Source organism: Mesoplodon mirus (genome assembly GCF_964341445.2).
Source record: "Mesoplodon mirus genome assembly, chromosome: 3".
Classification (NCBI taxonomy): domain Eukaryota; kingdom Metazoa; phylum Chordata; class Mammalia; order Artiodactyla; family Ziphiidae; genus Mesoplodon; species Mesoplodon mirus.
The window spans coordinates 53,056,076-53,067,870 of NC_138978.1; the positions used below are offsets into that span (position 1 = coordinate 53,056,076).

At 36.2% G+C, this 11,795-nt stretch overlaps 1 protein-coding gene across 3 annotated transcripts in view; it reads right to left on the bottom strand.

The window, feature by feature from the left end:
* The window catches only part of MYSM1 (Myb like, SWIRM and MPN domains 1), a 37,003-nt gene that overhangs the window by 5,653 nt on the left and 19,555 nt on the right, over positions 1–11,795 (bottom strand). For all 3 annotated transcript variants that reach the window (XM_082612403.1, XM_082612402.1, XM_082612401.1), the window contains 8 exons: positions 10,814–10,917; positions 9,504–9,581; positions 7,964–8,052; positions 4,564–4,618; positions 4,161–4,211; positions 3,365–3,439; positions 2,553–2,741; positions 1,701–1,833 (listed from right to left, as the gene is read on the bottom strand). In XM_082612403.1, the coding sequence (XP_082468529.1) occupies positions 1,701–1,833; positions 2,553–2,741; positions 3,365–3,439; positions 4,161–4,211; positions 4,564–4,618; positions 7,964–8,052; positions 9,504–9,581; positions 10,814–10,917 (774 nt within the window). The remainder of the gene's footprint in view (positions 1–1,700; positions 1,834–2,552; positions 2,742–3,364; positions 3,440–4,160; positions 4,212–4,563; positions 4,619–7,963; positions 8,053–9,503; positions 9,582–10,813; positions 10,918–11,795) is intronic.

The window sequence follows — 11,795 nt, forward strand, 5'->3', positions numbered from 1 at the left end:
ACCTCCATCACCTCAACTCAGAGTCTGCTAGGCTCTGGGTGGGTTTCTCCACCTTGTGCCACACCTGGAAGTTCTTTTAAGTCAATAAGCTAGGTTAACCTGGGCTCACTTTATTGGTTTTCCATCTCTCAGGAATCATATTCTTTCACTGTTTGATATTATATCCTAAATACCACTGTTCTCTATATTTTGTCCAGTTTTTTGGTTGTTTCAGACAGGTCCTTGTTACTTCATTTTGGCCAGCAGTAGGATTCTAGGAACTAAATTTTAAATTTCATTTAATTCTTATTAATTTAAACAGTCACACGTAGCCACATGTGACTGTATTAGACAGCATCAGAGTAGAGGCTCACTCCCCAAATCTAGCAGAATGTGACAGTAAGACATGGTTTAAATTGAGAACAAGTTCATTGTGATTCTTCCTTCTGTTAACTTTTTGTAAAATTACACTGGTGTAAAGAATGATGTATATATGTGATACGTTCAAAATGGGCATTTTGGACTAAAGTTAATGTCAATACTATTCATTCAACAAAAACCTATAGAGCCCTGACCACTCCTTAGGTGTAAGGCAATTGATTAGGTACTACAGGAGATACAAAGAAGACATAGCTCCTGCTCTTTGGGGCTCACAATTTAGTGAGACAGGCTAAATAAATACATTATATTAAAACACAAAAGCAACCACGAAGGCAGGAAACAAATGTTGCAGGTGCACAAAGAATAGAGCAACTAATAGTAAATGACATGAGGGGTGGTAGTGCTGGGGTCTTTACCAAAGAGGGTATTTTTGTGACATTATAAAGAGAGGGTATCTGACTGACATTATTAAGAATGAAGAAATTAATTTGTTAAACATTCATTTAGGACCTACTTTATGCCAGGCCCTGTGCTAGAAACTGAGAATAGAAAAATGAGTACAACATCATATCTACCTTCAAGGGGCTCATGAGCTAATGGGGAAGAGTATAATGTAGAGTGACAGTATCCAGAGAGGACAGTCAACTAGAGCAGTGGTATTAAGGATGAAAAGAGAGTATCCTAGAGATGTAATTGTTTCCTCTAATCTTTTCCTTCCATCCACACTCGCTTCTTACACTCCCCTACTTTTCCTAGTCTGCTACACTAATTCTCTATCCAGCCAGAGTTGACTGGAACAGCAGTGGACATAAATCCCAAAGGAACCAAGTCATATGATGGGCTAAACCAACCAAATTCTTTCTTGAGAGAGACAGATATAAAAATAGCTAGGCACTGTTGAGCCTAAACTGGGAGATCATGGATAGCTAGTGGTAGGGTGGTCATTATTCTTTATTATTATTATTTTTTCATTTGAATGTCATTGCAGAGAAAGCCAATCTGCATTTATCAAGAATTTTCAAGAGAACAGAAGAGACTTTGTCTGTTTTGCTTACTGCAATGTCTCCAGGACCTAATACACACACTGCTTGGCCATAAGTTTTCTCTACATTGTAATGTTTTTGCCCAGTGGCCATGGTAACACAGTGGGAACTTTAATGCAGAAGGAAATCATAAAAGGAAAGAGGGTGGCTGCACTACATGGTATGCAAACAGTGATTCCCTAGTTGAGGACACAAACTTTTCCATCAAATTGCTTTCAACAGCTATAAATTCTGTGATTTGTAAGATTCAAAAAAAAAATGAAGGTAGAAGTAGGATTGTTTTTGTTGAAAACTTACGATAAGAGCCATCTGGGCTAATTTCATCACTTATAACCAGGCAGGTAATCTGAGAATAAGGTAAAGGATTATTTCTATTATAAGGACTAACAATCATTCCAATGAACTTTGCACCGCCTCTGGAGAAGTAGCTCTACAATTTAAAAAAAAAGTATAATTAGTTTCAATCACATAAATTTAAAAGTCAGTATTTACCCATACCAACATTTTAAATGTTCCTCCTCATTTTAAAATTCCTCCAATAGAGGAAAAGGGAATGCAAAAGTGTGTTAAAAACTTCACTTCCAAACAGCAACTAAATTTATTCCATACCCTAAAATTTTCAGGCCAAAACATGTCCAACCCAACCTGAACAGATCCCCTTTTTTTTTAAGATCACCCTTAAAAAGATCACCTGGCCTGCAAAATCTATATTTGCCATGAATACATTTACAAATTATATTCACTAGCCCCTCAGCTGTAATCTTTATCTATATGGTAATAATTTACAAACAGCTGCCTACAGCAGAAACATCCAGATATCAAACATAAAATTGCAGAATAAAACAAAACTCTGTTTTTTCCAGAGGTGCAAAATATATTATATTTCCAATTATTTCAATTGTACCCAGTCCCTGTCTTAGTTATCCCCATCATTTTTAAAGGCTCTGGGGGGAATTATCACTGTTACTTTGATGTCTTGTCTATATTAAACAGAATAGCTAATTTTCTAAATGTTTAAATAAACATGTATTACTCTTGTAATCACTTTGCTAGAAATGTTAAAAGTGTATTTATTTAACAGAAAACAACAAGAGGGGAGAAAATGTGCAATTATTTACAGACTACATACAAAAAGACCTATAAACACACCTGGTATTTGGCTTGAGTGTCAATATCTCGTAAGGAAGGATTAGGATCAAAGGCAGGATGAGAATGATACCATCCAATAACACTATAGCCCCTGGCAGCCAAGGTTTCCGAGGCTTGTGTTTGTGAGACGGGATCCATCTCACACTGTAGTCCTGTACTCAGACTGTTACACGGTTCTGCTGCACAGACCTATAAAGGATTAATCCTCAGATGATTATACTGAAATCCTGTTAATTCTATTGCTTCAGTCCTTTCATACACAGATACAGAAACTTTTTAAAGCCAAGCCTTTTATCTGCCTATATAATAGGCAGCCTTTAACTTGCAAACGAATTACTCTCCAAAAGTGTGATTGTATGCAAGGAACTCAAAAGCCATTTTCCTACTCAAGACAAGTTACGGGTTAGTTTTCCAGGTCAGCCTGTATAGTATCTGTATAAACACAGTCTTTTGATGACCCCTATTACTTATGATAATAATTTCTAGCAAAATGATGTATATCAAGTTTCAATTATAAGGTTAGAGCATGTTTCCTGGTCTCTGGCCTCTTAGGAGTTGAAGCTTTTCACTGGCAAAGGCAATGAAGAACTAAGGCCTGGTAATGTTCCCTCTTTCTCAGTGGTAAAAGGAAACAGGTGCTCAATATATGGAATGTTCAGTCACCTCTGGGAATATATAACTGTCCACATTTGCATATTCTCATTTATATCATAGATAAGGTTTATATGTTAATTATACACACCAAAATCTATAAAAATATTTGGTATGGCAGCAGGACTAACTAATTTAAAAATTTTTAAGAGAAAACTTACCTCAACTGTCTTATCAACTTCTGAGTATCTTCCTCCTAACAGACCAATCACTTCTGCCATAGAAACATGAGCATGCTAAAAAAAATACAAGATAGACTTAGCCCAAACATACAAACCAAACCCACCAGACCAAAAAATCAGAATAAACCTCACTTATCATAGAAGAGTCATTTACAAGTATGGTAATTATGCTTCTCTAAAATGAAATAGCATAATAGAGGAACCAGATGCTAGGCTCAGCACACAGAGACTTAAGATTTTAGACCTATCTGTACTGCCAGCTGAGAGGCTTTGAACCAAACATTGAAACACTCCAAGATGCCATTTTTTTCATTTACAAAATGAAGATACCATTTGCTCTGCCTACTGAGGAAAGGTATCATAAGGATACAAAGTAAACATCACTCTGGGTCCTCCTATAGAAAACACCATAAACACACACAACCATTGGAGATCTCTGTAGTTTAGTGCAAAACAAGGAGTCTCCAAATTATAAGAGTTGTGCTTTGTTGCAGTTATCTAGAAGGCAGCAGACAAGAATACTAGGAAATTAAAATAGGGTTAATGATGATAAACAGTCTGCAAAAACTCACATTAATTTATTTTCTCTAAAATATGGAAACATGCAATTGTTTGGCTTTTCTCCAAAAGAAAAGACTTATTTTTTAGATTCCTTGTAAAGGAGGATAGTTAAGATCCAAAATACACGTCTTCCATACTCTCTCTTATGCCTGCAATAAAAATACACAAGAATAGCAATCAGAATAACTAAGTAAACACAATATAATATCCTTACCAAATCCATTATTAAAAGTGCTTCTGAAGCCACTTTCACCTGAAATGGCTCCTGAAATATAAAAAAAAAAAAAAAAAAAATGGGGGAGCATAAAAATAGAGATTTTATTCTTCCTATAGGAATGCCCACCCTTTTCTCCTTTATCTATCACACCAAGTTCTCACCACCAACCAAGGCTCAGCACAAATCAGACTTTTAAAGAAATATATGTATAAATTCAAAGCCCTAGCACGGAGAAATTCTTTTCTCATTTTCCATCTGTATCACTCATCTGACCTTCAGCGTACCCTGCCTTATCCAACCTTTCTTATACACATGCCTTGCACACACAGAAAAAGAAGAAATATTTCATGTCTGAGAGGAGGGTATTATTTATGGTCATTCAGTGATGAATAAGTAGTACCTGCTTTTCTTCACTGAAAAAATTACAAGGTATCAGTTGGAAGGGATCGAATGAGCTGGAAAAGGAAAAAGAAAAAAAAATCATTCCTAATATAATTTCAATAACATAATCAGGAAAATAACATTCATTTACAAATTTGAAAATGTGTACCAATAATCTAAACCTAAATTCTGTCTGAGTGAAAAAAATATTAAACTAGGAGAACTTCTTGTGATACAACCCTTTTGAAAGAAGCACTGTTCTTTCGGACTTGATTAAAACTTTGGGAAACAACATGACCTTTGGGAAAAAGTAATTTTGTTGTCTTAATTTCTTGTAACACCCAAAGAGGAGAACATTATAAATGGCCAGACATGTGTCCTACACTGAAAGTAGGTTTCAAAAGTTCAATGAAAACCTAACCCTGACATAAGATAGGAAAGAAAGTTCAAGAAAGATGGAAGTTTCTCAGAAACACTCCTGTCAGTACAATGTGTTCAACAGAGTAGGGACTCAGTAAGTATTTGTTGAATGAATAAATGACAAACAGTTCTGTTAAAGAAATTAATGGATATCGAAAGTTCTATGATAAACTCATCTTTTAAAATGAAAAAGTATAAAAGATGGAAAGAGGGACGCCTAAGCAAGGCTAGATACAAAAGCATGTGCAAATCTGACAGAAATATTAGAAAGGCTTTGACCAATAAAGAATTGAGGTTTGAGAAAAATATTTAAAGTGTTTTTAGGCTACGGTCAGAGAAAACAAACAGCGAATATGTTCATTTTAACAACTGGAAAAGAGCAGAACTATTTAGTTCCTATTCTACCAGACACTTAGTGCTAGGAGATCAGACACTTTGTTTTGCTGAATACTGTATTGCAAGTACCTAGAACAGTGCTTGACACAGAGTAGGCATTCAAAAAGTGTTTGCTGAATGAACAAGATCTTCAAGTTAGAAAGTGCTTAGTCAATGCAAATAAAAAGAACTGAAAGGTCGATAGATGAGAAAACAGAAAGAAAGCATATGCATCCCAGAGCACTTTGAAGAACCATCATGTGAAACCACCATCAACCCTTTTTGAGGAAACATAGAGAATGAAAAAATTATTGGAGGACTAGGAATAGGCAATTATTGGGCCTGTTTTCAAAACACAAAAAAAGAAGCAGAGGAATTAAATGTTGAGTATCAGGAAAATTCTAGAAAAGGTTATTAAACAGCTGATTTGTGAGCCTTTAGCAAGTGAAGAGGTGACTACTAAGAACAATAATGGGTTCATGAAAATATAAGTCATGACAGGTACACCTAAATTTCATTTTTGATAGGAATGATCTGCTAGAAACTAGCAGACTCATAAAGACTCAAATATATTGTTACTAAATGTAAGCAAGACATCTGCTATGATTATTCTTCTGCATAAGGTGAAGAAATAGTTAACTGTGGTAATATATAGCTCATTGAACAATGATATCTGAGGTTTACATTTATCTCAGTTAAACATTTTAATCAGTGATCAATTGTAGAAAAGGCAAGCTTATTGAAATGTTGATTCAAAGCTACGAAGAAAAGTGGATCTGGATTCAAAAAGGTCCTCACAAACTGGAAGAATGACTTGAAATTACAATTAAGTATGTCTCACATTTAGATTCAGAAAATCAAATGTGTGGACACTAGATGAGAGGAGTCCTAACTTATGGACAACTGTATTTTCTTACATAGTTAATCTCATTTAATTTATTCTCACAACTCTAAGTTTTGATTTTAATTTTAGAGAGGTGATATATAATGTAATGGTTAGGAGTATGGATTCTTAAACCTTAATGCCTGGGTTAAATCACAACACTACCATTAACAAGCATGGGCAAGTCACAAAACCTCTTTGTGCCTCTCAGTTTCCTCATCTATAAAATGGGAATGATTATATTAACTACTTCATAGGGTTGTTATGAGGATTAAATGAGTTAATATATATGAAGTGCTTAAAACATAGCCAACAGTGTTAGCTATTATAGTTATTATTTTATAAATGAGGACCCAAGGCTTATAAAGGCTTTGTGTAACTTACCCAGGGACATACAACTGGTTGAGTATTAGGGCTCTTTCCATTGAAAATAACCTAGTGGCATTCCTGGATGTCTTGTTTTAAAGGGACACTGACAAAACTACAGTCTAGGGATTCCCTGGTGGTGCAGTGGTTGAAAGTCCGCCTGCCGATGCAGGGGACACAGGTTCGTGCCCCGGTCCGGGAAGATCCCACATGCTGCGGAGCGGCTAGGCCTGTGAGCCATGGCCGCTGAGCCTGCGCGTCCGGAGCCTGTGCTCCGAAATGGGAGAGGCCACAACAGTGAGAGGCCCACGTACCACAAAAACAAACAAACAAAAAAACTATAGTCTATTTCATGGGTCATCTGCAGGAAGTGAGGGTCTATAAAATCAAGGCATTTAACTTATTTGGTGACCCTTAATGTTACAAGTTAAATATTTTAAATTATTAAAGAAAAAACTAACATTCAGCATCAATCAAAGAGAGAACTAGTCATTTCATGAGGTTACCTGTTCATAATGTCTAAGGAGTTAAATGACCACCTGTCACAAACAAGGCCCCCTTACAACATATGTTGGATCCTATATTCACTGAACATGGACAAATGAACACTTTTGCTCAAGGTCTCCCAAATTAGTAACCAGTGAAATAAAAAATTTCAGCAGTATTTTTATTTATTTATTTATTTATTTATTTTATTTATTTATTGTTTCTGGCTGCGTTGGGTCTTCGTTGCTGTGCGCAGGCTTTTCTCTGGTTGCGGCGAGCAGGGGCTACTCTTCGTTGCGGTGCACAGGCTTCTCATTGTGGTGGCTTCTCTTGTTGCGGAGCACGGGCTCTAGGTGTGTGGGCTTCAGTAGTTGTGGCACACAGGCTCAGTAGTTGTGGCTCGTGGATTCTAGAGTGCAGGCTCAGTAGTTGTGGCACACAGGTTTAGCTGCTCCGCGGCATGCGGGATCTTCCCGGACCAGGGATTGAATCCGTGTCCCCTGCATTGGCAGGCGGATTCTCAACCACTGCACCACCAGGGAAGCCCCTTCAGCAGTATTTTTTTTTTTTTTTGCGGTACGCAGGCCTCTCACTGTGTGGCCTCTCCCGTTGTGGAGCACAGGCTCCAGACGCGCAGGCTCAGCGGCCATGGCTCACGGGCCCAGCCGCTCCATGGCATGCGGGATCTTCCCAGACCGGGGCACGAACTCGCGTCCCCTGCATCGGCAGGCGGACTCTCAACCACTGTGCCACCAGGGAAGCCCCAGCAGTATTTTTAAACTTAATGTGGACAATGTAATGTTGCAATATCAGATATCCCTTCCATAGATTTTCTAATCATTTGTGATAAGTTTAAAAAAAATCACACTTATATAATGTCACACTATACCTTTTTGTTGGCCTTGGCACTTTTGAAGATTTACCAGGTTTGCATTTTTCCTCTTCTCTTCTTCTTGCCAACTCCTCAGCAGAGAGATGCTAAAAAAAAAACCATTTGATCAGAGTCCATCAACCACTGAGAGGGAAAGTTAATAAAGAGACACCACAGCATAAAGCTAAAGAGCACAGATTCAGCAGACAGAATGCCTGTCTCTGCTACTTACTAGCTGGGTGACCCTGGCCAAGTTACTGAAGCTTTCTGTGTTTCAGTTTTCCTCATCTTTAAAATGAGAACAATAATAGTAATAATAACAATGTCATGATGTTATTGTGAAGATTAAATGAGTTAATGTTTCCAAAATATTGACAATAATGTCTGACACAGTAAGTCCTTTATAAATATAAAATAAAATAATTCTTTCATTTCATTTCTATTACCAATCTTATATTCCAGCCCTTATGAACTATGTACCTTTTCCAGAATATATCTAGTATTTTCCTATGTCTGTACCTTTGCTTATGCCTCTCCTTCAGCTTGGGGTTGCCTCATCCACATTTCCACATTTTGAGATTCTCCTGCTCATCCTTCAAGTCACAGATGAAAAATCACATCTTCTGTGAAACCTTCCCTGATCACAACCTTTGGGAGGACCTTATATTTCTTGGGACCAATCTCATGGAACTTACCATAGGTTTTATCTTTCCTACTAGAAATGTAAGTTCCTGGTAGGCAGGAACCATGTGTTACTAATTGTTGTGCCTAGAATAATGCTCAGATGTGAGGCTGGGGGCAGGGAATGGGGAAGAGAAAGAAGAGAACTAACATTTACTGAGTACCTGGTGCATGCAAAGGCTTACTGAGTACCGAGTATTAGGACCTTCATACATTTTATTTCACTTAATTCTCACAACAATCTTTGAGGGAGATGTTATTATCCACACTTCATAAATAAAGCCCTGAGATTCGGTACAGTTACCCAAGGTAACAAAGCCAGTAAGTACACATTCACATATTATTTCCATTTGACTGCACTGGTTGTTCACAAACAAATTATATATGCACAGAACACATTTGTGTGTGCACGCGTGTGCGCGCACATACACACATATACTCACTGCCTATGTTTCTTTTTAGGACCATAATTTTTGTTAGTAGAAATAATACTTTAATATTTGTAATTCAATTTATGTCTAATGCATGGAACAATATTTTAATTGGTATATCAGAACACCATTCAATGACTTTACCGAAATGAACAGGGCACAACTCCCTGGCACCTTGGCAGATATTCTGGAGCTAGAGACCAGAATATAGAGACAGATAATCAAAGTTCTGAAAATTAGTCAAACTCCTAGTTAACTGTACCATCAGTGCCTTCTCTGTTGTTTACTGATGACTTCTAGACAAACAAATTAACATGGGAAAGAGACATATACATATACACACACACACACATAAAACAAGTGTAATATATGTGACATTAAGATATACAAATGTATACTGACAAAACAACTTCCACTTTTGAGTCACCTGAAGGGATCAAAGTTACCTCAAACGTTTGTCCTTCTAAGTCTTTTGCATCACACCAATTTCCCCATGGGTCTCGGACCCTACGTCTCCTTGTGCGCTGTGATGAAATTAAAAATAAAGCAAAAGGTCACAAGACTAGCTTGGAGAAATCACAGCACATTAATACACAAAACCAAAATGATAATTTTCTAAAATTCAATTTCTCCATTAAAATACTATAATACCTGATCAGCAATGCCTGACTATATTTTATTAATTTACATTGAATAGTTAGTACTCTGCTCAGAAATAAATCAGTGATGATTTTCTAAATTTTATTTCAATTTCTCTTTAATTTTCATTTCCTTTCACCATTTGGGAGTTACAACTCTAGGACAAGAATATTTTTTAGGACCAAAAAGAATCACCATGAAAATTATGGTAGAAAACTTGCAAGAACACACAGCCAGAGGTACAATATTGAAAACTAGAAGCAAAATAATTATATCTCAGGCTTAGGAAAAGATTGCCTAGTTAATACAAATAGTAAAAAATTATAAAGTTGGTTGACTGGATTAGTAATATCCAGTTTTGCAAACATCAGTACTGAAGCCTTTAAAATGGACCGGCTGCCAGAAGCCAGTGTATGACTAGCACCACCTCCAGCAACTGTATATGAAAACATCCTTTCTTAAAAAAACAAACTAGGTAGAAATGGTTTACAGCCTGAACACCGAGAAAATTACCTACTCTATCATCTATACTTTTTCCATTTATCTTACCTATTACCAATTTAACCTATTTTATCAGTAAAGTCAACAAGACCACAATATGACTCTGCCTTTTAGGAGACTTGTTGGATCACTTATTTTCAAAATAAGATGCATGCATTTTAAAATACTGTAAAACTCACTAACCTCAAGAATTAAAAAATAAAGGCTAAAATATTCTGAATGGTACTTCTACAAAGCTAAATCTTACGGTAAGAATTTTCAGCAAACAAAAAACAAATGAAAGAGAAAAAAGAGCTAAACTGTATAGTTTTAAAAGATACATTAGATACAGAGATCAAAACAAAACAGTCTAAGACCACTTTAGCGAAACATCATGCTTCTGCGTGAAGTTTGTGAGTGAATTTTTAAATTTTGGGGGTTTGTTTTTTGCCTCATAAATCAACATGAAACTGAATGGAAACCAAATAAGTGAATGGCTTGGGTGAAATAAAAGCGAAAACCTGTTCTTCTACTAGATGGCCATTTGTTAAACAGGGGAAGAGAAGTAGGCATATCTTTCTTAACAGGGTAAGGAGCAAACAGGAAAGATCATTTAGTGAGAGAAGGGACTGCTTACCATAGACTGCAGACGCTGGGCAAGTTGGTACGCTTCTACTGTGTCTTTTCTGTCTCTGATTCGTACTTTATCAACTGGTTGTGGCCTGTTATATACAGCCTGTTCTATTGGAATCCAGGAAAAAAACAATCTATTATTTTGTGGAACTCATTTGTTAAATAGGAAGGCACACCTATACTATTAATTATAAGCCAATATCTAAGTTTTTTTTAAAATATGAGCTTATTTCCACAATACACATTTGATGTGCTACTTGGTAGTTCTCACATAAAAGTATGCTGTTATTATAAGGAAATCTCAATAAAATGAAACATTTAGGAAATGGGTCATTTGTTTAATTTCTGATTAAATGAGTGCTAAGCCCACTTCGTTAACTTTGCAAGTCTAATACAGTAAACATGATTTCATTTTTCTTTTAGTGGCTAAGGAAGGTATGACACCTTAGTTTTCCTGTAAAGCCAGTCCTAATACCGTGCTTTGGGCAAACAAGGATGCTGAAATGTAGGACAGATCCCAGGGCAGACTATAAATTCTCTCTCTACATGAAATGAAATAATCTCTGACAGGAAGTTTTCTGGTTGTCTTTTCATAGACACAGAATACAGAATACACTCCTCTCAAACTATGGGTTACAAGATTCTAATTAACTTATCACTTTGCAACTATAACTATTATCTTTCTTCAAAATTGTCATGTTAATTCAATAAAAGGGAGGAATACATTTAAAAATATGCTTAAATTTGAGAAAAACTAGGGTGAAAGAAACTCTATCACGAAAAATATTTTGGCACTTTTATTACATTTAAGTGTAGAGGTTCATAAATTATTTTCTTTATTTAAACACTGCTAGACCGTATTTCTAGCATTAACACAGTATTTCCAAACCAAATGGGCTTTGATTGGACTTTTCATAAAATTACTTTTACTTGACAAAGAACTGCATCCTTAAATCATTTCTACCAGTTAGACTGAATATTCTTCC